This window comes from Aspergillus ambiguus (genome assembly GCF_047715705.1).
Source record: "Aspergillus ambiguus strain CBS 117.58 unplaced genomic scaffold BDV59scaffold_7, whole genome shotgun sequence".
Taxonomy (NCBI): Eukaryota; Fungi; Ascomycota; class Eurotiomycetes; order Eurotiales; family Aspergillaceae; genus Aspergillus; species Aspergillus ambiguus.
In genome coordinates this window covers 382,808-406,288 of record NW_027395520.1, presented here as the reverse complement: position 1 = coordinate 406,288, position 23,481 = coordinate 382,808, and the positions used below count along the sequence as shown (strand labels likewise).

Sequence of the window (23,481 nt, the reverse complement as noted above, 5' to 3'; positions counted from 1 at the left end):
GTATCAACATGATCATGCATTTTCGTATATACAGCCAAGAAAAAAAAAAAAGGTATCAACCAGCACACCAACGCCATCATGCAACCCAACCGACAGACCCAGAGCCATGAATGGGGAAGATCAAAGAACCTCGACATCACCGCGCTGCCATGCATCTTTGATTCCCTCCCAGCGCACCACCCACACATCGCCCATGCGCATCGTAGTCCCATATTGCTCCTCGTCGACGCCATCGCCCGGCGGGACGACCACCCGGACTTCATCCGCCAGACAACGCGCGAAGACGGCCTCGCGCAGATCCGGGCCCTGCACCATACTAGTGCCGCCGGCGTTATCGTCCAGACGGCGCAGTTGCGGCGGGAACGAGCTGAGGAACGAAGCGCCATAGTGGCCGGCCAGGAGGGTCTGATGGGCGCGTAGGAAGGAGACTTCGGGGCCCGAGAGGGGCGCGGGGTCGGTGACATCCGTCAGGTCGGGGATGGAGTCCTCGGGCTGTTGTTGTTGTTGGGAGGCGGGGTCCGGGGTGGGTTGGGGGTTGGTGGAGACGAGCTGGAGGTAGTGCATGCTGTGCTTGGTGAGTTTTGCGAGGCGTTGGCGGAGGACGGAGCGGACGAGGTATTGGGTTCTGGAGAGGTCTGTTTGGAGGATGGAGAGCTTGAGGTTGAGGGTGGGATTGTTGCTGTTGCTGGAGTATGGGTCGGAGGAAGCGGCGAGATCCTCGATGGTTTCAATCTGCCCAGCGGTGTCTTAGCTAGGGTCTTTTGTATGGATTAAGGAGTGAACGGCGCGTGTATACCTGCTTGCGGACCCGAGTCATAACGCGGTCCATCAATGGCGCGGGCCATGGGAGCAGTTCGGAGACGCCGCGCTCCGCAACCCAGAAGCGACTGAGGAGCTGGTGGTCGAGGGTGGCGGACTCGGGGGTGGAGACATCGTCGCGGTCGACAGCCGCGAGGATATCATCGATATCCATGGTCTTGGAAGGGGGAAGTCGACAATGGGAGGAGAAAGCGGGAGGGAAGGAGACGAAAAGTGGCGGAGCGGAATTGAAGGCGGAGAAGACCCCCTTCCCTTTTGGGACAGTATACTACATACGCTTGAATCTTCCTACAGACGCCATATTACAGACACAGCACAATCCAAATCAGTCAATTTTTTCATTCACAAAGGAAATTAATCTCTGATCCGTTTCATCCCTTCTCGGCTTTCCAATGCGAGGTGGATCTGGTATCTATCTATGTACAGCTGCAGGCCATCCGCCGCTCCCAAGATATCCACTCGGCGTATATCGTAAATGAGCTCAACTTTGAAGAGACGGCCAGTCCTGCAAGTCGGAATTATCGTCCATGGACGAGCCGCACATCGAACTGTACTGTGTACGGCAAGGGATGCAAGTCACTCCCCCACGGGGTATACAACAAGGGGAGGAGGGATTAAAACATGGTAGCAAGGAAGTTTCCAAGAAAGAGGGGATGCCAGACGGCGTGGTATCATAAAGACGACGCGACGCGATGCGAGGTCGAAAGAGAAGCATAGGAAAATCGTTGCAGACATGGAAAAGAGCGTGCTGCGTAAGGCAAAGGAAAAGTAGAATTTGGCGGCGGGAATATCCAGATTGTCGGGTGACATGATTCATCAGTCCAGCTACTGGCAAGCTGGCATTGTCAAGAGAGTCTGGAGGCAGAACGAAGGAAACCGAAGCCGTCAATGAATGGAAGGGGATTTGGCGGAGAGCATGACCGTGCGTCAGGATACATGCATCAGCTGGAACCAAAAACCTGGGTGAATCATCCTGTACGTTTGATACGATCTGTCTGGCCAGTCGCGGCCATACGTGTTGGTCGCACGGTCAACTGACCGGAAGGATGCAAGCGCCCTAGTGCACATCATACCATCAGGCATGGGAAGAGCGCCATGCCTCAGTACGAGAGCATGCGACGGCCAGGGAACCGGGCAGGGCTCTCTCCGAAAGGGGAACCCAATAACCGTGGGCGATCGCCAGCGTTGTTGCGGCATCGCCCCGTAGGGCTATCCTCCATCTGAGGCGAATGTTCACCAAAGGCAAAAGTCTGAGCCCGGCTCAATTTCGATCTCTGTTTGACCTTCCCGAGGCCACGCTCACAGGCGTATTCATGCTCCTTGGCATTCATCTCCACGTAGTTTTGCGGGAAACACAGCCCTCGATGCTCCGCAAAGAAAGCGCTGTAGCCCCCTTCCAAAATGTACAAATCCGGGTAGCTGAGTTGCGGATACTGATCCACGTTGTACGCACGATCCCGATGCCGGATATACTTTGCCATAATCGGAGCGCGATGCGCAGAATACTCGCAATGCAGCACGAGTGCTGTCCGGGGCTGGGGACTGGCAAACAGCTGTTCGGCCAGAAACTCCTTATCGTTGTAGTTGAGAGCGCCGTTGATATGGCCGCCATCGTATTCATACTCAAAACGGCAGTCAATGATCATGATGTTGTCGAACCGGTCGTTGAATTTCCCATCCATGAGTTCCACCAGGATGTCCTTCTGGATACGAGGCAATGTGTCGGCCTGGTCCTCGGGGATGAAGTGAGGAAGCTGAGGGCTCGGCGAGTTGTCGATTTCCCAAATCGACTGGAGTGGTGCATTTGAACTAAAGGAAGCCTCTTTCTCGTGAATTACATCGTCGGGGTGCTCAAACATGCTCAGCGAACGTCGGCACTGCTTGCGGGGGCGCATCATCGGGTGGGAGCTTTTGCGAATCGAGGCGGCGGAGGGAGAACCATTCCCACGAACATGGCTGCTGTTGCTCCCAAATGGGGGTCTGAGCCGCCCAGAAGCCGCCAGGCCGCCGGAAGAATTGTTTCTCAGCAGCGGTCGTTCCCGCTGTGGCGATTCGCCAAACATGTCCTCCAGGGAAGCCGACGTACTCAGGTTCGTCTTGGCCATTCCGCGGCTGTGAAATTTGAATGGCGGCGCCTGACTCTCGGGGGCCGGTTTGGTCATTCCGAGCTGAAAGGATTGTGCCTTGCTCCGGGCTAAGCTGGGGCGTAGGAAAGTCGGCCGCCTTCTCCTAAACACGCGAGTTAGATGTATAGCACAAATGAGTATCTGCAGGCGATCCCTCTTACTCTTGCGGGCCATCCTTATGCGGAACCGAGGGAGAATCCTGCAGCGGACTCGACGCTGGTGGCCGCATGGGCGAGTCGATTGGTGACGCCCCCAAGGTAGGGGTGCTGATCTCAACCTCCGTGATATTGAATGGCGGCTTATGCGGCAAGGGGGACATTTCCATGAGGTCCATGGCTGGAGCAGGTGACGATGAGGGCAACGGGGGCGTCTTCATTGTCTCCTCTATATACTCGTGGTCAGCGACCCGAGTCCTCGGACCGGCCGTTAGGCGCGACCTCTTACCATTGCTATTGCAGTTTGCAAAGAGATTCGACGAGAACAAAGACCGGCGAGGCGTGGCCAACTGCGGACTATTTTTGGTCAGCGAGTTTGGACCACAATGAAGAACGTGACCCCAGAGGACAAAGGACACGAGATTTCGTGACGAACCTTTGATCAATATGAAAGTTCTGAGACAAATCAGCGGCCAGACTCGCGGTTGGGGACGAGCCCCGGACCGGTTTTACGTTGAAGTAGTCGGCATTATGGGAGCGTTTCATGGACAAGTCTTTGAAGTTGAAGCGGTTGGGACTTAATCCAGCCATGGAACCAAACGAAGGATAGGACGTCGGGGCATCGGGACGAAAGCAGTGTCCAAAGAGCACCGACGGAGGCTGCATGGCAGCCAAGGGTGACGAGTGTTCCATTCTCGTTCAATTTTGAGCGTCTTTTGGTTTTCTGTTCTTGTTTTCCTTTCTTTCCGGATGTAATCCTCCAGACATCAACCAACGGTATGGTCTACCTGCTCATGCACTACACCGGTGATTTTCTTTTCGGTTCCCCAACTGGACGGAAGAAAAATGGCTCTGACGGATTGAGTAGATGGTTTCTACGACCCCCAACGAACCAGCTGGCAACAGGACCCAAGACGACCGGGTCAGTCTAAAGCGGCATGGTGGAAGAGAATCGATCCGGGTGTAACGTCAGAGGGAGGCGGGTAGAAGAGGCCGCAAGGACGAGGGAGGAGATGGCGGCGGAGGGGCTGTGAGATGCAAGAACGGATTAGCCAGAGAACTGCAGAATGACAGGCCGGTAGACGGAGAGGGCGTAAGATGACGGAGACGCAGGTAGGGAGCTGGGACGCTAATGCATGGAGGAAGAGAAGGGAAAGTTACCGGTGCAGCGAGAGGAAGGACGGAGACCGGGTCGAAAGTGAGGCTGAGGGAGGGAAATGACGGGAATGGAGGATCTTAATAGGAAGACGAGATCGTCTGAGGAAAGAAGGGGTAGGGAACGAAAAGAGAGAGAGAGAGAAAAAGAGAAGAGAGAAGAGAAAAGTGAAAAGCCAGGTGAAGCTGAAGGGATGGGTTGTTGCAATGGCAACGCAAAAGTGGGGATATGCGATCTCCAGATGATGGGTGAGCTTCTTTTTTGGCCCGTTTGTCCAGACGGATTGGTTTCTGCTGGAGAAATGCTGGAACCGGCTGGGGTAGAGACGAGAGCCTGGAGAGACTGGAGGGAGGTCTAATAATTGAGGGTTGACAGGAGAGGGAGAAGGTGAAGCTGGAGAGACGAAGTTCAGGTTGTACGCGGTACACAGTAGTGTCGGCTTCCTTGCAGTGACGTCGGTTCGTAGTAGTTCGACGCCGTACGGATTTCCTTCTCTATTCTATTCTATTTTATTTGATTTAATTTGATTTTCTATCCAACCTATTAATTCTTTCTTCATTCTATTTTATCTTATTCTATTCTAGACGGTCCCCTCTTCCACACGATCTTATTCTCTGGATCCATCTCTTCTACGTCTGGTTGCCCCGACTCCCTTGCCGCCTCGCCAACGCTAACCGCTGCTCAGCAACCCCCCGCCTATCACTGCCCGCCCGCTCAACCCAGTTACACCATCTCTATAGAAACCACTTCTTTCTTTTTTCCTCTTTCTTTCTTTCTTTCTTTCTCCTATGTATCTGTCATCAGGAACAAACGAACCGTTTGTCTTACTTCACCTCTGACTTCCCTCCTACCGTCAGCTCCTGACATATGCGAGGTTGTTCCTCCAGGGCGAAAGCCTATCCAAAACTATAGAGAAAGAAAAACCCGATTCGGGGAAACCTAGGGATTTTTTTCGACGGAATACGGTTCTGTGCCGTCCTCTTTTTTTCGCTCTTTTTTTCGCTCTTTTTTTCTTTAGTCCCAATCCAATTTCCAGATCGAATCTAACGAAAATTCCCCACCGGCTCCACCAGGTCGGAAAATAGAGCTCAGGTACGGAACAAGGGCGTCCAGTCTGGATGACTGATATTGGAACCTTCTCTCCAGTCCTGCAAACCCTAGACCGCTCGAATTCTCCGATTTCACCTCGTCCCTGCATTGTTTCTCCTACATAACCGCATTCCTGCGCGGCCCGCAGCCGATTTAACTCTCTGGGGAGAAAAGAGGGAAGATTCCTCGCCGGAGTAGCCGAATGGGGCAGTACCTGAACATACCATCCCAACTGATATGTGATATGCAGAGATGCAGAATAATCCCTCCGTCTGTCGGCGTCAAGTCCTATCTGTGGGAAAGAGGGAAAAAAAAAATCCTTCTCGGGATCTACATGCATTGTGTGACCCTCTTTAGCGCCCAGAATCTCACCAACATCGTCTCCATCCCGGTGACAACCATCGTGCGACATTGTTCGCTCCCATTTGAAACGAGCCCTCGGTCTGTGCTCATCGTCTCCTCACCGCAATCAACCCGTTTCTTCATCCTCAGCCCTTGCGTCCCCCCGAATGTCTTCCTGCCCAGTGATCCCCCGCCCTACTGTAGATCTTCCCTAGGGATACCACCCCCTCTCCCTCCCTTCTTGCTCGCTGCCTCACGGGTTCCATCAATTATCCTCCCCCGTGCGCCGATTCAACGCTCATACAGACAGACTAGCGACCCTCTCGGAGCTCGTGTGGGGGCGATCAGATGGGCTCTCCAGAACCCACCCCGTCATGATTAGGGAATAGTCAGACGTAGCCGACCAGCTGACGACATCCAAACTCAATGGGGGGCCAAATCACCCTCCCTCAGCCCGATGGGTCCTCTGGTGTGATCGGCTTTCTCGATCGTGCATAATCCCTTCGACCAGAACTAGATGGGATTGGAGCCACACGTGTGTCCGAACCAGACAGAGCCTCCCTTGGCTATCGCCCCTAGTTTTCTCGATATGGTGTCGGCTCGGCGGTTGATGGTCGGGGCTACTTGAACTAGAATTCAGCTGAGTCTGGGGCGCATCGACGCTTCGCCACAGCTAGTGGGAATCATCCACTCCTCCTCCCTAGCTAGCCCGTTAGTGTCGGGGCGCCTCCATCAAAACCCCTCACAGGCATTGCATTATCTTATCCTTCGTGAGAAAGCCCCTCACCTGTGAGACGCCGGGCCCTCTCGGTGTTTACCCATCTCCGTCGAGCGGAGTTCTTGGAGATCTAGATTGAGGCATATTCCGCTTAGGCCGATTCAAAAATAGCCATCGCTTGCGGCTCTACGCGCCGACAGGGGACCATCAGGACTCCGTAAACAATGGCATCACAACAATCAACCAGGATTTTGTCACAGCTGTCATCCTACCCCTCGTCTGGAGCCGGTCATTGGCTTCGAAGTGGACAACCTGGGGCGTCAGCGCTGCTTGGATCGACCCTGATCGTTACGGTCGGCGATTCTATTCGGTGAGGCTACGCGCCGGGCCTCAGACTATTGCCATATCTCCTTCCTGGTGGGGACCTTCACTTCCAGGATTGTGATCCATCATCTAAGCCGCCATGACATGGCCATGTGCGGGACAACTCTCACGCTGACACCCAGAGCTCTAGCTGAGCATTGCTTTGGTTTTTGATAGTGATCTTGACGACAGGAATCATCAGCCAGCCATGAGGCCGTGGATCCTTGGCCGAACCACCTGGTGCGGGGTACCCAACGCGACTACCCTCATCATTGGATCCGCCCGTCCACTTCGCGTGCAAATGCTGTCTGCAACCTTATCCAGGATCGCGAGAGATCCCGGAAAAGACGGAGCTCAAACCGGTTATCAACGTGTCAAGACAATCTATTGCCGGGAACTGGGAAGAGACAAGTACAAGTGGGAGGGTGATGTCACTATGAGGGGAACATCCCCTCTATGACCTGCATGCGACTCAATTCTTGCTTTTGCCTGATGTTGCAGGATGTAAACAAACCCGTCTGAAGAACCGCGGTTCCTTGTCCCGTGACGCGACCGTCATGCGTGGTCCCGTGACTTGTCCCTTCGACTTCCAACTTATAGACCTTCTTACTACTACTACTACTCCCACGTGCAAGATTCACTTTGCCTCCCACAGGAGCCTCTCCCATGCTTCTTCCCCACACACTATCTCTTCCCACACAATTATCATCTCCCTCTCCAGCCCCTATCTCTCTCCCATCCCGCCCCAGTTGCCTCTAATCACGATCGGGGAGCGATCGACGGGACTATTCCTATGACCGACCCGATCTGCATTCCGTCGAGTCATTCCTGGCCACTTCCCGCCCCGATTGCCATGTGCCTGCTCCCAGTTGACGCCAAAGTCCGGTACCCTAGGCGTACGCAGAGGCTGTGCCGAACGATAACTGGCAACATGGCAATTTTCGTGACTTGAGATTCGACCCCAAAGCTCTGTGTGCGATCGTCAATCTCGATTTGTACGATCAAGCCCTGCGTATGCTTACTAAGGAATTCTCATCTCTACCTATCTGCATACATGCCTCCACGAGCGCTCTACACCGCTTATATCCCTTGATTATGGTTGCTTGGAATCTTCCCATCGCGGTTCCTCCGGTGGGATATGCATTGATGTAGATAACTGCCGCGAGACCCTCAGTTTTTCCGCCTTGCCTTCACTAACCCTAATCCTGGCATAGTTACACGTATATCTGCTGAGAACTACGTTATATATACAGGGGCATTGACATCAGACCCTGTCGACGGCAAGGGCTATTCAATGCCCCCAAGTTGACTTCATCATACATTTATGAATTAGGCACAGGCCATGTCTGCATCTTGAGTGTCTAGGCAACTGACTACTACTACTACTACTACTACTACTACTACTACTACTTCTATACAACCAGGTATCCAGTGCACCCGAAGATCCATAGCTTTCAGCATAACTCAATATAACGTAATATCTGCATCCATTCCCGTGCCAACTTTGCTGCACACAGCGGATCCTCCAGACGACGGTTCTCCATCGTCAGATATTTTCGTTGCGATGGCCCTCACTCGAAAACTCTCTTCGACGAGACCCGACGAAGAACCCTTACATCATCCCCTGCAGACCTCCCACTTCATGTCAAAACAGGTTTCTGGCATCGACCCTTGCACTCATTCATGCCGTTGCTGCTCGAGCACCCAAAGGGTGGGTTCCTCAATGTGCCATCCATCGAGCGTCTGCAGAATCATCCACCGAGCATATCCTGGTCTCAGATCAAACGGAAACCGGGGTTGGAGACATGTATTAGACAAGTAGAGGATATGAAGTGTATCTCAGCCCAATGTCTCATCCAACCAACAGACCCTACTCTAACCACGTCAAACCCCATTGTACGCCGTAGGACAACCCACAGCAAAGAAAAAGAGCACCCCTCCCTAATCCTAACCCGAAGGATCATACCACTCAGCCAAGGAAGCCACATTCCAGAGCATCATCTCCGCCTACGAGTCCTCCAGTCCAATCGCAGTCCTCATGGAGCAGGATCAATTAAGCAACGGTCCGGCATGCTGACCGCAACGTCTGGAACACAGCTGGTATGCTCTCCCACGCAATGGCGGAGCAGCATTCTCCTCTCGCCTCCCCACACCAGACAACTCCTGGGATCTATTCGGCCATAGCCGCCAACCAGGCTTCGGTTGTACATTCCGAGATTTGGAGATGCTGCAAGGGGGTCGGTCGTCTTGCCAGGTTATATATCGTGTAATATGTGCGCATGCAACCTGGGCTTGAACCCGGAAAGGGGAGTGCCGGCGGTGGTACAAGCATGCCCCTGGTGCTTGTCTACTATACACTTTAAGCATAGGGGGAGATTTACTACTTTGCGTACTATCTAGAAGTATACTATCTCGAACGCGCCCGCCAAAGTACTTTTACGATTAGGCATTGAGTGCCAGTCTGTAGTTTTTTATTAAACGCGCTTCTATATAGGCAATGAGTGGGCCCTTCTTCCATACAGGTACATTTCATAATCGCGGCTGAGTAGGTTTTTTGGACCTCTATCGCTCGTCATGGCAACCATCATTATAATTTATGGTGCTATGCATTCTACACTGGATAGATATTACGTTGCTTAAATGCCACCATAGAAAATACTGAGATGTCACACTACACTTAAGTCTCAGTTGGAAAAAGAATTAATGGGTCACTCTATCATCGAGTACCCTATACATACGCTATGATATATATCACGACAATCTGTTTCTCCACTATGTAGATAACAGACGGTAATTACATCCGCCAAAGCTGCCTAGACCTGCTGCTCCGATCGCGAATACGTCTTATATTGTTAGTGGTCGGACAGGAACTGCACTCTTGCCAACTCCGTGCTCCCCTAGACCGAGGAGCTTCCAGTCTCCCAGCACAGAATCTGCTGAAAACCACCTCTAGAGTTTATTTACTTTGCCGTAAAATGGACGATAGTTTTCCATAGTGAGGCGACTTATGCTCGCTATGCATAACCCCAGTCACTTATCCAAGTCTGCAGACATGTCATAAAATGATTTATAAACTCTTGACAGGGAGATTAGCGCACCCCTGCATATAGCCTAGTTGACACGCCCTATCCCCATGCACAAAAAGCAATAGAGACACTAAATAGTAATCTGTGAAGCTCTTTGGAGTAGACATGTACAATAGTAAGGGTGGCGCACGTCGTATGTCGCTCGGCGCTATCCACATAACATTACGTGTGAGGAGCTGCCCTTGGCAGTTTCACCTTTGTGAGTTCGCGCAGTCTGTTTTTTTTGGTGCTGGCGCTTTGTGTAGTATCAAATCGTCTGTGCGCATGCAACCTGGGTTTCATCCCCGACTTGGGTCTTCAGAAATCTTATCTGAGCACCAGGCGAGGCTTTATATGCATGTTGTAGGGACGTGGTCTTTAGAGTTAGTACTCCGTAGATAGGCTTCCCATGCAATATCAATTCCATCTGTTCCTGTTCTCGTTCGAAGCCGATGGATCTTTCTCGCTATAAATGAAAAAAGCCAACGTCAGCCTTGCCACGGGCTTTTGCTCGTGGTCAATGTGATAAGTAACAATATGATTACGCGCAACCAAAGGCATGATTGGCCTAACTTAGGGCTTGTTCTCCCAAGATACATCCCGAGAAGCAAGAACAGAGCCGTCCTGTTCAGAATCAGTTAAATGGACTCAAATTTGACGTCATCCAGACTGTCCAAGTTCAGATGGGAAGTTGGAGGCGCCTGAAGCCGATATGGAATAATTGAATGATACTCGCTAAATAGCTTGTTAATTCGTCAGTACCTATCACACCCTTAGAGGACAGCCATATATGTTGGCTTTCCTGTAAACTGTGGATTCATGTCTATATGTGTTGGTTGAAACAGCTGGCTGTCCAACCAGTGGGCTGTCTTTCAATAGGATATAGACCCATGCTTGCAGCCGCCACAGAAAGGAGTATACGGAGTACTGGAAGTAGGTGGAGCAGCCGGAGTCTAGCGCTTGCGTTGCTTGTCACTTGTTCGTTGATTGGCTTCCCCATAGCGCGCCCGTCAATAAGGAGGCGATAGTTGTTTATTTTAGGATTTGCACCACCCAGTGTTACATCTTGTACACATTGCTTCATATTTCGAAATAATTTTGACAGGACTTGCTCGTGGAATTGGTTGGCTGCAGATCAATCACTCAGTAAGCGCTGAAGATCCTGCGTATCCGTTCGCCGTGTAGGCGCTGGGTATAAAGAATCAGCGTTTCGCTTCGTTTCGTTTCTTTTTTTGGAACTGGCCAATAGCTGTCGCTCGTTTGAGAGCGCTAGGAGATGTAGATTTTTGCTCCTTGAGGTTACTAGGAACAAGAAGTTCGCCCCCCAAGGCCAGAGCGTAACGCCAGGAACAGTCCATTTTGATCAACTAACTGTGCTGAGTTTAGGCGCCGAGTTGTGCTTGTCCATATAAACGGCCAACAATTCCAGGATGGAAACACCGCAGCTCACTTCATCCCTTTCTCATCCATCTCAAGCGTGAAGACGAACCGTCACGATGGCTGCCTACTCTGTCGAGAACTACTTTATCGCCATTGTGTGTATTTTGGATAAGGAACTCTTCGCAGTTAGGGCGCTCTTCGATGAGCGACATCGAGAACTGCCTCAACCCCTCCAAGACCCCAACAAATACGCACTGGGACGGATAGGAGCCTACAATGTGGTCGCTGCAGCCCCTCCACATGGTGAATATGGCGGCAGTTCCGGAACTATAGTCGCATCACATCTACTACGCAGCTTCCCCTTTGTCAAGTTCTGTTTGCTGGTTGGTATTGGGGGAGGCGCGCCATCTAGCATGCACGACATTCGACTCGGAGACGTGGTAGTCAGCTTTCCAACTGGGAATTCGCCTGGTGTTCTTCAATATGACCTCGGAAAGACAATGCAAGATGGGTCATTTGTCCTAACAAGGGCCTTGCAACAGCCTCCCCGGGTCCTGCTGACTACCCTCAGCAGAATCAAGTCAGATCCCAACCTCTTTGCAAAACCCCTTGCCTCGTACATAGGGCACATAGCACAGATGAAGCCTGAGTATCGGTATCCGGGAAGTCACCTTGATACTCTATATGCGCCAGGCGTTGTGCATAATTCCGCTGAGAAGACATGCAAACGGTGCAAGGGAGGTCTGCTCAAGCGACACAATAGAGCTTCCACTCAACCTGTTATCCATTACGGCCTGATAGCGTCAGGAAACCAAGTTATGAAGAACGCTTATGTTCGGGATGGACTCCGCCATAAACATGATATCTTGTGTTTTGAAATGGAGGCGGCAGGAGTCATGAGTTCCATACCTTCCCTCACAATTCGGGGAATTTGTGACTATGCAGACTCGCATAAAAATGACATATGGCAAGAATATGCATCTGCTACAGCTGCAGCATACGCGAAGTTATTGCTCACACGTTTGCAACTTTGAAATGCTGGGCATGACGAGTCCGGAAGCCACGACAGTCAAGGAAACCTTTGATAGCGATGGCGACGCGAAACAACTCAAAGTTACAAAATGTGATGCATCTGTTACAGTGTACGGAACCAGCAATAGCATTGTACTGTGTACGTGATTTAATCTAGTCTGGTTAATGCAAGCGGTACATAAATATGGCATTTGACCTATACTACTCCGGAAATATCGGTAATTTAGTTATTGACTGTGACTTCGCCAACTATCAGGTTCTCTAAGTCTGAGAGAGCCAAAACAAAGATGTACGGAGTATATGGCAATATTACGGGCACTGTGGCCATCTTCCCAGAGATAGACAGAGCTTCGAGATACGGTGCTATCGCACGAGTTATGTACATGGTTGATTGAACTACCCTAGTCTACAGCCCCAAAGCCGAAGACTATAGAGATTTCAGCCCAGCAAGTGGTTAGCTAATTCCTCCCAATGTTGTCCATTTCTACGACACAGCGTCAGCCTCATTAGTAGATAATCTCCCAGGAGTTGAACAAGAAACCATACACTTTTCGGCCTCTATTGCTATATATATTTTACAAGCGCTTCGCACCCACTCTAGCAATTTTCATAAATATTGCAATTATTATTGCGGTTCATGAACTTTAGCTCTGCGACATTATGGCCCTATCATAGTCGAGAGCTGTGGCTAGGTAATGGGAATATGGATATCATCGCACAGCGAAGTTTCCCGCACTGCGTACTTGTTCCTCACGCAGTAAGGCCAGTGCTCAGCCTAAAATATATGTGAGATCTATCACCGAACTATGATTGCCGAGCAGCGTGTACAGACTAATCGGGTGAGTCGGCTTCCAACCGGATACAGCGACGTAGTAGGTACTTATACAATCCCAATTTGTCCATTCCCAACAAATTAACAGGGGAGACTCGGATCTACTATCATCACAAGACAGTACTGTTGTCGCTTTAGTTTTTATGACATTGGATTGCGGTCACCACGTAAGTAAAAGAATTAGACGTTTTCGGTAGGCGAATAGTCAGTAAGTCTATTATTGATGCTGGTGTCCCTCCAGCCTACATGTCTGGGGATGCCGTACAGTCTATAGAACAGGTCGAAAAAGAAGCAACAAAGGACTTTTCTAAGGGGCGTAACCAGCGCATCCTGGACTTTATCTTCGGGTTCTTGATGGTCCTGCCCGCCGCCGGTGGCCTGGAAGATGCGATATACGCTCAGTCATATTATTAGCATATTATCATACGGCGCTTTTATGGCGTATACCGCCATGGAGAATCTGAAGAGTATTATTAGGGATATCTTCTGGGGATTGATTGGTCGCGCGGCGGTAGACCGTTTGAGCAGTCCCTATTGCACATTGGGCAGTGAGAGAATGATATCCGTATGCGGGCTCTATGAAACGGGAGAATCAGTGACTAATAATGATCTGGACGAGAAAGGTTTAGCTGTACAAAAGATACATCTAGCACTTACTTTAACTTCCTCCAACATAAATCCTTACCCGAGGTACGGATACGCAGCCGGCGACAAAGAATGCAGATGATGGACCAATATATGAGGCCTGGCCACGTGATCGTTACAATAGTGAATGGGTTATTAGACAGGTAGGCAGCAGCCCAACAGCTGTTATGCGTCCGCATTGAATACAGATCGAGTTCGTTCTTCCATCCCCACAAAGCTGCTTAAAGAATTTCTTCCCCTTATATTAGTCCATCTATAAAATGGCTGTTACAGAGCTTGCCATTCTTCACCTGAAAAATGCCAAGGAGATTTCTCCCGAGATCAAGTCCACCCTCGTATCTGGAGCCTCCGCACAAGCCAGCTTCTCACGTTACCCTGTTCGTTTATATACGCAGATTGAGGACCCATCGTACATCTATCTCTTAGGAGGATGGGACTCGGTGTCCCAGCACATGGACGAATGGATACCTTCGCCAACCAACCAAAACGTGATGTCAGCTCTCTTAAACGAGATGGAGGTGTTTGGAATGTTCCACATCGACGCTGAGCCGCAGTCTGAGGAGAGAAATATCTCTCGTGATGCGCCGATTATGACCCTCAAGCGGTATATCGTGGAAGAAGCCAAGAAGGCCGAGTTCGGCACTGCATTTACTCAACTGAAAGATAGCTTGGAAGACCACACAGCGCCACGAACGCTGCGGTGTGGATGGCGAATTGACTATCCGAAAGATCGAAACGGAATGTTTGAATTCATTTTCCTAAGCGACGGGGAGAATATAGGGGAACGCCTTCTATCTTTAGAGACAGATGGCTTCAAAAGCCTTTATGTTGATGATACCTCTGACGGGGCTATTCGGTATGTTCGACTCCTGGAGTCAACGTAGTCTCTTATAAGGCACCGTGCATGAGGTATTGGGCCAGCTGGAATGAAACCTTTCTCAATCCTCAACTTATAGTAACAAGAGTCAGATTATAGTAGAGCCAGTTAAGTTATGTATACTTGATTCAAGGAATGAAGGCTTCTTCCCCATCAGCCTAAGTAATGCTCTCAACCAGGATAGTATTTCTAAGTCGCCAGGAAAATATGCACTAGATCTTTCCAGGACTAGATATTGATATTTACTCTCTCCCTGAGTCACCAGACTGAAACATCAGAGTTCCCCGAACAGATCGTCGACATAGGCGCCGACGACACAAACTCTCTGGGAAACTGCTCAAGCCTAAAATCTGAATGGGGCTCTAAACCCTCTTCAAGAGGGTTAAAAAATTGTCCCCTGAGCCACTAGCTGATAGAGCAGCATCAAGAAACACCTTCGTCGTGGTCGGAACCCTCTTCGCCTAAATATAATAACAGTACAAGATAACTTAGATAACTTAAACTAAAGATGAAATATACGGGAAGATACCAGATGGGGGTATGTTGCAAGAGGTCATTATTCCAGGACCATTGAACAATGAAGACAAACAGGATTCTAGCTCACTCTTCAATCCTAATGAGAAAGTGGTGGAAGCCGAGTCCCGGTACCACCGATCTGTCACGGCTAGATTACCATCCACAGCCTCCTCCCAATGAGAAGCCTAGCAGCTATCATGAATATAGTCCCAAGAAGCACCATCAACCCACTAAATAGAGAGGCGGCGAGATATCCATACCGTCGAATGATCGCCCCATTAATTGGCGTGCCACCTAGGACGCCAAAGCCGCACGCGGTCAGCCCTTGCCCCGTATAGGTACCAATGTCACTCGGATTCGGACACACTGGTAAGGAATGACATTGTCAGTCAAATATTCAGACTGAATACCGCCAAGTCAAGATCACTCACCTTGTGCCACAATTGCGGCGTATAACGCAAATACGGCCCCCGAAAATATTCCATAGAAGACAAACCAGACGGTGATACCAGCAGTGCTCTCAGCAGTAGTCCAACACAAGAGTGAGATTCCAGACCCCATAGAACAGATAATCCACATGTTGAGCCGGCCAATCTTGTCACTCAAGAAAGTCGGGACAAGTCGTCCCAAGTACGATGCAGCATTGAAAATGGCAACCTGATGGTGCGCCAAGTCATTGTCCATTCCACGGGAGAGACTGTACTCAACAACGTAGAAGATTGGGGTGTAACAACCCAGTAAGTTCAGGAAATTACCCACATTGACCAAGGCATATGGCTTGTTCTTCCATGCGCCAGGAATGAAGAAACCTGTTTGACGACGAGGGGCCAGCTCCCGCATAGTGCTGACCATAAACGCAGTCGCAGAAAGCATGATAAATCCGATCACACGAACGGCCCAACCAAAGCCAATCTTCGGTATCAAATATTGCAAGATAAAAGGAAATACAATCGCTCCAGCTGCCCCGCCGCTGCCTCCAACCCCAGTTGCCCACGCGCGGGAGGCGGTGAAATATTGGTTAACGCATGAGATCGCTGGGGCGAAGAGCATGCCGTTTGCGATGCCGCCTAGGAAGCCTTGAGCGAGGAGAAGCTGGTAATATTCTGTACCAAGGCTTGTAATCATCACCGACAGAATAAGGATCACACTGCCGGGAAGTAGGATGGCCTAGGTATCGTCAGTCGTACATGAGCTCCCAATTGAGGCAGAAGGACGGTGTTAATGCGGACCCGCACGCCATATCGGTCCGAGAAGGGACCGCTAAGCACCCCCAGAAGATACAAAAAGAATGCTTGTACCGAGCCAATCCATGAGATGCTGCTTGGGGATTGATCTGGAAGGAGAGTTTTTGTATAATAGCTTTGATAGATTCTGATGGGAACCTATTAGTCCTAAAAAAACGTACTCAGTCGCATGAGTGGACTAACCCAAAAGAATTGATATAGCCAAACGTGCATCTGTTCCAAAAATATTTAGATGATAGATGGAATTGCCTGTCGCTGGTAGTCACTCACAGCTGAGCCGCGAACCCTCCGCTCGCAACTAACCATGCCCGCAAGCCGCCATCTGGAGGGTCGGTAGACTTCGATGTTTTCCCTTTACCGGACATTGCTAAGACCCAGGAGATATAAAATGGCGTTATTTTACCTTTAGAGCAAAGACTGAGACTACTGGACAGACTTTAGTTCCCGTCCATTGTGCCCTCTCAGGCGGAAAGTGTCAACCAAGGGACTCCCCGTTTCACTAGGACCGTTCCCTAGCGTCTACAAGACATCAAAGTTAATGTTCGCAAGGAGAGATTTCAGCCGTAAATGTCCACCAGCCTTCGATCTATTCCATTCGCGCATGTTGTTCTAGTCTTTTTACCTTACATAATGTTTGTCCTGTAATTTCGAATTGGTACTCAACGCAGTGAATCCTCCATTCCAACAGACAAATCATACCTTTGAGTTAGTAAGTGGCCTGCCTAGCTACGTTATTCAGTCGTATAAGATCGGCAAGACTGGTCTTGCAGTCCCCTACATGCCGTAAGGGATATGCCACTTCTAAACCTTATTTCATGGAAGGCATTGAAGAGGGCGAATAAGGACACTCGGCTTGTGCAGTTTGGGGCAGGTCCAAGAGACGAGTATCGTTGTTCGTCAAACTGAGGCTGCAGTTCGTGTTGCTACGTATTTCACTCAAATCATACTACATTACCCAGTAGCAAATGGAAGAGGAACAGATGTGGTCAGTTGATTATGACGAGTGAATACCAATTAACTGACTTTAAATTAAAATACATGCCAAATTCGACCATTCGGTCCATGTCCAAACTCGCCACTGTTTTCCCTTGGCACGCTGCTTTTGAGGTATGCGCAAATTAAAACCATTATTCCACTCCTTGAAGCCACGAATCCTCTTAAGGCACTTAAACAGGCCGCAGAACATAAACTTTCAAGACGTGAATTGAGGTGCGCCCTGGATCTTTTCATTGGGGTTTTCGAAAGTTATGGGTGGAAATGGCATGCAGTCCCATCAAGAGAGATATCTAGAGTAGGTGCCTAGTATTTGCGATATAGACCTGCTATTAGCGGCTATGCTAGTGCTACTGCTATTTACTTGGATATTTGAGCTCTATAAAGTCCAGTAGAGCCAAAAGACCAACGACTATGCATTTTGATGAAGTATTATCCCTTCCTTTCCGGCCGGAAGTCTTTCGAGGGGATCAAAATGTCTTCCATTTTGAAACACACGGTTCAAAACGTAGAAGTGCGCATGGAACACCGTTTACTGGATTGGCTGTATTAAATCAGCGTAAATTTATTAAACGCAATATCCTTGTTTAGAACTAATTCTATGTGCCCACTTAGCGAGGTGAGAAAAGAGTGATCAACGCGGATGCGTCTTCACGGCATCTATATCATCATCATCGTAGCGCTTCCTCCCAGGATCGTTAGTCAGACATGTAATTGTGTAGGTTAAGCTATGCGGCATAATCTTGCAATAACTGTTATAAGTCGTCAGCCCATCTTAGATTCTTATATTCAGCAATGCCATTAGAGAACCTGTTCCAATTGGATGAGGTGTAGCGTCTTGACAAATTTATACATGTAATCAATTATAGGTTGTACAAAAAAAGAAAATACACAATCCAGGTGAAACGCTCCTCTCTGTTGTAATAAACACTGAGGCTTTAAAAGTTTGTTTTCAGATCTGCAAAAGCCTTATCCTGGCGTACAGTATCGGGTGCAGCCTCAAACACCCTGAGGATACGAGAGTTCCTCTCTTTGACATGACCTAACATAATATCGATGGCCCTCGAGGCATGCTCTGCAAGGGACTTTTCATCAGCCTGAGTCGCCTCATCGACGATCTCATGTAACCGCTTAAGCCAATATAGCCATCTCCAGGGGCTGAATCCACCCCCCGGCGATCGTTGACCGAGCTCTGATTGGACAAAAGCGAACCCGTCTTTCCCTATTATATTATCCGAGCATTCATTCCAGCATGTGTCCGATAAGAGAATGATGTTATGGCCAGCCTCTCGGATCCACGCACAGGCGGCGGGGAGTAAGGCTGCAATCGAGAGTTGATGCACGGTCCGGCGCGGAAATTCCTCATCGGGGTCGTTTGAACTACCGAGAGGCCGCACCGCCTCGAATGCATCCCGAAGAACGATTAGGGCTATCTGGCACAGCCTATCGTTTGCTACGCGTGCCGACGCAAGTTTCGCCAGGAAGGAGGAGGCATTCACACGCTGGGACGTGCTCATGGCCGCACACTCGTAGTTCCAGAACTCAGTCATGTCCGTGACCAGGAATGGTAGGTCATTCCAGACGGTCCCATCGGGGGTCCTGGCAATGTCCACGCCGCAGCCACTTGGAGCGGGCCTCGTCAGGGGGCCCCGTCCGCGCGTACGGAGGATGTCGAGGACTAATGTATCTTGTTCGCTGCTCTCGTGGGAGAAATACCGAGCGCATTGGGAATAGACATACCAGAGGTGATGCAGGGTCGGTTCCGATGTATCCACTGCATTTCCGGTTTGGCAGTATGTGTGACTGAGATGCCACGCCCTGTTGTATGCGATGGATCTGAGGAGGTCCAGCTGCCCTTGCCGAGCAGCATCATGCACGTCCACTCGGTCTCCAGGCTCAAGGAGCACGAGGTAGCGACTAGGATTGTCTTTTGGGGGCAAGCTTGGTGAATCATTCAACAAGGGATGCATCCTGACCGGGGAAAGTGAATAAACAGTTGGTCAGGGGGTAAAAGTTGGGAAGTGAGCCTTGTGGAAGGGAGACGAGATGTCGATGAAATAGACTATATTGGGTGTTGGGATTGCTCAACTAGATAAAATACCCCACTCAGATCCATTGGACGTTCAAGCACTGATCCACCTCAAGAGGGACAAATGGAAATGATTGGCCTTACAATCTATCAAATAAGATGGGAAGGTGAGACAACAGACCAGTGATCGACGACCAGCCGGCGGCTAAAAACGCCCCCTCCGCAGGGGATCCTTGTACGTGCATAGGATAGCCGTCTGCCTGGCCAGAGTTGTCATTCATTCCCTATATAGGTAGTGGGCTGCGCTTGGCACGGATATCGGTTACTATTGCTAATCCATTCTTGTTATTACGCTGATGTAACCATCAAGTTGGAACAGCGTTAATGTACACGTTCGCCTACATAATAAAGATCTAAATTGGCCCATTATGATCGAATCAAGAGATTAAATGGTAGTGTGAGAAACGGCAAATTGGTATTCATCAGGAACGAAGCACGGATCCTTCAATCCACCACCTATGTCTACTAGCACCTGACTATGCACATAAAAACACAAATCAATAAGCGAGCAATCCTGAAAGGCCCATCTAGCCGATCAGCATATCGCAGGTTTTCCATCAGCTATTAATCTGCGCAGAAGCTATCCACTTCAGGAAACCACATCATGGCAGACACAACTCTGGTCATAGGAGTCATAGTGGCAGGATTTATTCTCAATTTTGTCGGTACACTATACCTGGACGTTGACATGTTGCTATGCCAATGGGGTTGGAGGAAACTCACTGTTCTGAACTGACACTTACAGATCCCTTTCAGACCATTTTGGGTAGTATAGTGGCATTGATTGGTGCCCGGGTCACAAGCCTAGGCCAAGAAGATGAGTCCTCTATTCAAGGTACCAACGGATTCCCAATACTTACTCCGGAGTATTGAATCTGAGCACTATTTTCGCTTTTAGCTTACAAGCGGTTAGAACTACTAGGGTCGTGGATAACTGCTCCTAAGGTAGCAGAGAGGGCAACTCCAAGCGAAGAATAACAAGTCTCATGGTAATCGTGTGTTTGGCGAGATATAATCGAGAGAACTAAGAAAGGAGGGCAGCGTAGTTTGTCAGTGTCTTTTTTTTTTTTTTTTTTTTTTTTCCCTCACTTCCAAACTCCAATTTAGCGGGCGAGGTTGTGATCTAGGAACAGGGGCTAAGACCGGACGATATTGGGAATTAGATGACCCAGGGGCAACTTGATAACACTTCGGTTAGAAACATTGAACTTTTTATTTGTCATTAATGAACAGAGGATATTATAGTTAATAATACGACTAGGATTGTATTTCCCTCTTCGGACAGACAGCCCGTGTATATATGGAATCTAATATGTGTTCCATTGATCCTTCCAATCGGCTAGCTGCATTTGCGTCGAGGCATAGGTCTGTACTAGTCATGGTGACGAGTTTAAGCAGAATCTTCCGATGGCCTATCGATGCCAGATCACGGAAATAATAAGGAGAACACTAACGCAGTAGACCCTGGGGAGGGGCCAAAAGTACTACGCAGTAGTATTACGTAGTGCCTTGTGAGTATTCCTACAACTCGTGTCAAAAATAAATGAGGCTGAACAGTTCTAGCTTCTGTAATTGTTGGCCATTCGTTATTATGATATTCGCTTTCCCATGTTGTGGTTGGACATCCACGAAATTGGCCCCCGTGCTCGGTCATGCCTACATCGGGATACCTCCGAAAGCGCAGGAAAACGGTTCGATACTAGATTACTACGACGACTACTACTACTTCTACTACTACACATTGGCCGGTTAGTATTTGGGTGCGTGACCAGCATCGAAACCCGGCTGTTGTATGTTTTATGTGCTATCTACTTGGCTGACTGAAAATGACTATACTTTGAATGGCTAGCCATGTCGGTTTTTGACTGCTGTTGGTGATAGAGTGAGCGTCAAAGCTATGCGCTTTCCCGTGGTCTCTCCGTTCAATCAACCTGTCTCTTAGATTCCGACACGCATTCAGCGTTTGCCTTGGGCGCCAGCTTAACTAGAAATTAGGATTATTATTTCGGAGGAACAAGGCTTTATGACTAGTTATGCATTGTGGGATGTCATACACACGACAGAATGTCGTACTCTGCAGCCAGTCATGCGTTAGTATTACTGTCCATGAATCGGAAACAACTTTCCATTGATCAGGAATGTCTCAATTGAGCGACATACCTTTGTATCTTTCAGATCGTAATCGAAGAGCCCCTTGTTTCAGAAGGGATGTTATGAACGGGTTATAGTGAAATTTTAAGAACGTGCATGCGTCGGAGCGGTAATCTTCTAAAATACATCGGTGGGAAACAGCCAGAACTCATTCATCACAGCACAATGGGAGCTGAGTACAGTGAGGACAGACAAGATGATTTTATTCTCTCGAGGAAAGACGCCCTCGCATTGATGGCGTTAATGATTCTCAGCTTGATGGCCGCCCTGGATGGCTCCTCAATATCTGTCACGCTGCCAGTAAGTTCAACCAAAACACTAAACACCCTTGAAACTTTTCTTACACTATAAATAGGCAATATCAAACGAATTAAATGCCTCCGATATCGAAACATTTTGGACAGGGACTTCGTTCCTGCTCTGTTCCGCCGGTGATGCCTCCCGTTCCTCCCTTGGATCCTGTGGTGTACTGACAAAACCAGTCTTTCAACCGATTTTTGGATACCTCTCCGGACCCTTTGGCCGTAAGACCTTTGTTCTAATTGCTATTCTGTTTTTCGGTGTCGGTGCTGCTGTTGCTGGGACTACACACGATACTTTTCGGCTTCTCCTTGGTCGCTCTATCCAAGGCGTCGGGGGCGGCGGGATTATCACTTTAACCGGCGTCGTCATAGCAGACTACATCCCTTTGGACCACCGTGCAAAATACTTCGGCTACCTAAGCGCAGCATGGGCATTAGGGTCTGTTGTAGGTCCCGTCATCGGCGGGTGTTTTGTTGAAAAGTCGACTTGGGTAAGTTAATATGCTGATTCCATGCAACTGTTCTAATGTCTTTAGCGCTGGATCTTTTATATCAACTTCCCATTCATTGGGATTGGAACTGCCGCAACCGTACTATTTATGCCCTGGAATAACTCTGCACACCCGTTCTGTGAGCGGTTACGCAATATTGATTACGGTGGGATAGTCCTTTTCATCAGCAGCGCTAGTTCGTTCCTAATTCCTCTATCCTGGGGTGGCATCATGTACCCGTGGACTTCCTGGCATACACTAGTTCCTCTATTTCTCGGGACTGGCGGCTTCCTTACTTTTGCAGGATATGAATCTCGATATCCTTCTCACCCACTGATTCCGCCCGCACTCTTCCACAACCGATCGTCTTGTGTCTGGTTGGGGGGCTACTTTGTCACGGGTTTTCTTCTCTGGTCTGCACTCTACTACCTGCCGCTCTACTATGAAGCCGTGAAAGGATACAGTCCGATCATTGCTGGTGTGGCCTTATTCCCTTCCACCTTGACTGTGACACCTACTGCTGCTGTTGCTGGATTCGTTATAACCTATACAGGCCAGTACTACTACATAACATATGCTGGTTGGGCTTTATCCACACTGGGATTCGGGCTTCTATGCCTTCTCGATGTGGATACCACCATTCCTCAGTGGATCTTTCTCAATATTGTACCTGGAATCGGGGTTGGATTGTCAGTTATCTCTGTTGCCCTTGCCGTTCAGGCATCTGCACCAGCCGAACTGGTCTCTCTTATGGTCACTATAGGAACTTTTCTACGCAGCTTTGGACAATCCATCGGGGTCGCGGTTGGGGGTGCTGTTTTCGAGAATCGTCTCCGAGCCAACTTGCACCAATATCCACAACTGTCCCACATGGCGAATCAGTATAGTCTAAACGCATTTGGGGTCATTGACTTGCTACGAAATTCGGATGAGATTACGCGATCGCACGTTCGCATAGCGTTCGTCAGCAGTTTGCAGATTGTCTGGGCGGTTTGTTGTGGTATATCGGGAATTGCGCTTGTTTCTTGCCTATTTGCCAAAGCATATCGCATTCGGTAGGGTGCCGCTGGCGTATGTGTGCATCAAATTCTGTATC

The 23,481-nt window shown here is 49.4% G+C and overlaps 8 protein-coding genes across 8 annotated transcripts; 4 read left to right on the top strand and 4 right to left on the bottom strand.

Annotated features, from left to right (window-relative positions):
* Window positions 1–33: 33 nt before the first annotated feature.
* sld5 (putative GINS DNA replication complex subunit Sld5) lies at window positions 34–1,004 on the bottom strand. The gene is made up of 2 exons (XM_073688973.1): window positions 797–1,004; window positions 34–732 (listed from the first exon to the last, which is right to left on the bottom strand). Exons 1-2 carry the CDS (start codon window positions 971–973, stop codon window positions 121–123), a joined length of 789 nt encoding a protein of 262 aa, XP_073550165.1. The 5' UTR covers window positions 974–1,004; the 3' UTR covers window positions 34–120.
* A 773-nt stretch (window positions 1,005–1,777) lies between these two features.
* nimT (putative tyrosine protein phosphatase MIH1) lies at window positions 1,778–3,910 on the bottom strand. The gene is made up of 4 exons (XM_073687407.1): window positions 3,537–3,910; window positions 3,390–3,457; window positions 3,107–3,329; window positions 1,778–3,048 (listed from the first exon to the last, which is right to left on the bottom strand). Exons 1-4 carry the CDS (start codon window positions 3,791–3,793, stop codon window positions 1,920–1,922), a joined length of 1,677 nt encoding a protein of 558 aa, XP_073550164.1. The 5' UTR covers window positions 3,794–3,910; the 3' UTR covers window positions 1,778–1,919.
* A 4,910-nt stretch (window positions 3,911–8,820) lies between these two features.
* On the top strand, window positions 8,821–9,068 carry BDV59DRAFT_173832 (uncharacterized protein). The gene has a single exon (XM_073688972.1). The coding sequence runs from the start codon at window positions 8,871–8,873 to the stop codon at window positions 9,036–9,038; it is 168 nt and encodes a 55-aa protein (XP_073550163.1). The 5' UTR covers window positions 8,821–8,870; the 3' UTR covers window positions 9,039–9,068.
* A 2,213-nt stretch (window positions 9,069–11,281) lies between these two features.
* BDV59DRAFT_173831 (purine and uridine phosphorylase) lies at window positions 11,282–12,784 on the top strand. The gene has a single exon (XM_073688971.1). The coding sequence runs from the start codon at window positions 11,330–11,332 to the stop codon at window positions 12,245–12,247; it is 918 nt and encodes a 305-aa protein (XP_073550162.1). The 5' UTR covers window positions 11,282–11,329; the 3' UTR covers window positions 12,248–12,784.
* A 1,110-nt stretch (window positions 12,785–13,894) lies between these two features.
* Window positions 13,895–14,767, top strand: BDV59DRAFT_173830 (uncharacterized protein). The gene has a single exon (XM_073688970.1). It carries the CDS (start codon window positions 13,983–13,985, stop codon window positions 14,604–14,606), a length of 624 nt encoding a protein of 207 aa, XP_073550161.1. The 5' UTR covers window positions 13,895–13,982; the 3' UTR covers window positions 14,607–14,767.
* A 496-nt stretch (window positions 14,768–15,263) lies between these two features.
* BDV59DRAFT_211675 (putative monocarboxylate transporter) lies at window positions 15,264–16,724 on the bottom strand (the record flags this gene model as incomplete). Its single annotated transcript, XM_073695853.1, has 5 exons — window positions 15,264–15,481; window positions 15,547–16,282; window positions 16,345–16,474; window positions 16,543–16,572; window positions 16,630–16,724. 5 exons carry the CDS (start codon window positions 16,722–16,724, stop codon window positions 15,264–15,266), a joined length of 1,209 nt encoding a protein of 402 aa, XP_073550160.1.
* Window positions 16,725–18,154: 1,430 nt separating this feature from the next.
* On the bottom strand, window positions 18,155–19,415 carry BDV59DRAFT_173829 (DUF3632 domain-containing protein). Its single transcript, XM_073688969.1, has one exon. It carries the CDS (start codon window positions 19,320–19,322, stop codon window positions 18,291–18,293), a length of 1,032 nt encoding a protein of 343 aa, XP_073550159.1. The 5' UTR covers window positions 19,323–19,415; the 3' UTR covers window positions 18,155–18,290.
* A 2,342-nt stretch (window positions 19,416–21,757) lies between these two features.
* On the top strand, window positions 21,758–23,444 carry BDV59DRAFT_191859 (putative MFS multidrug transporter; the record flags this gene model as incomplete). Its single annotated transcript, XM_073691961.1, has 4 exons — window positions 21,758–21,892; window positions 21,948–22,023; window positions 22,075–22,385; window positions 22,431–23,444. The coding sequence occupies 4 exons, from the start codon at window positions 21,758–21,760 to the stop codon at window positions 23,442–23,444; spliced, it is 1,536 nt and encodes a 511-aa protein (XP_073550158.1).
* Window positions 23,445–23,481: the final 37 nt, after the last annotated feature.

Excerpts from the sequence above, each read along its gene's own strand:
- sld5 (XM_073688973.1), bottom strand. The coding sequence starts at position 973 with ATGGATATCGATGATATCCTCGCGGCTGTCGACCGCGACGATGTCTCC. Across the intron at positions 733-796 it reads TGACTCGGGTCCGCAAGCAG|ATTGAAACCATCGAGGATCT; the intron begins GTATACACGCGC and ends ACCGCTGGGCAG.
- nimT (XM_073687407.1), bottom strand. The coding sequence starts at position 3,793 with ATGGAACACTCGTCACCCTTGGCTGCCATGCAGCCTCCGTCGGTGCTC. Across the intron at positions 3,330-3,389 it reads TGCAAACTGCAATAGCAATG|AGGAGACAATGAAGACGCCC; the intron begins GTAAGAGGTCGC and ends ACGAGTATATAG. Across the intron at positions 3,049-3,106 it reads CATAAGGATGGCCCGCAAGA|GAGAAGGCGGCCGACTTTCC; the intron begins GTAAGAGGGATC and ends TCGCGTGTTTAG.
- BDV59DRAFT_173832 (XM_073688972.1), top strand. The coding sequence starts at position 8,871 with ATGCTCTCCCACGCAATGGCGGAGCAGCATTCTCCTCTCGCCTCCCCA.
- BDV59DRAFT_173831 (XM_073688971.1), top strand. The coding sequence starts at position 11,330 with ATGGCTGCCTACTCTGTCGAGAACTACTTTATCGCCATTGTGTGTATT.
- BDV59DRAFT_173830 (XM_073688970.1), top strand. The coding sequence starts at position 13,983 with ATGGCTGTTACAGAGCTTGCCATTCTTCACCTGAAAAATGCCAAGGAG.
- BDV59DRAFT_173829 (XM_073688969.1), bottom strand. The coding sequence starts at position 19,322 with ATGCATCCCTTGTTGAATGATTCACCAAGCTTGCCCCCAAAAGACAAT.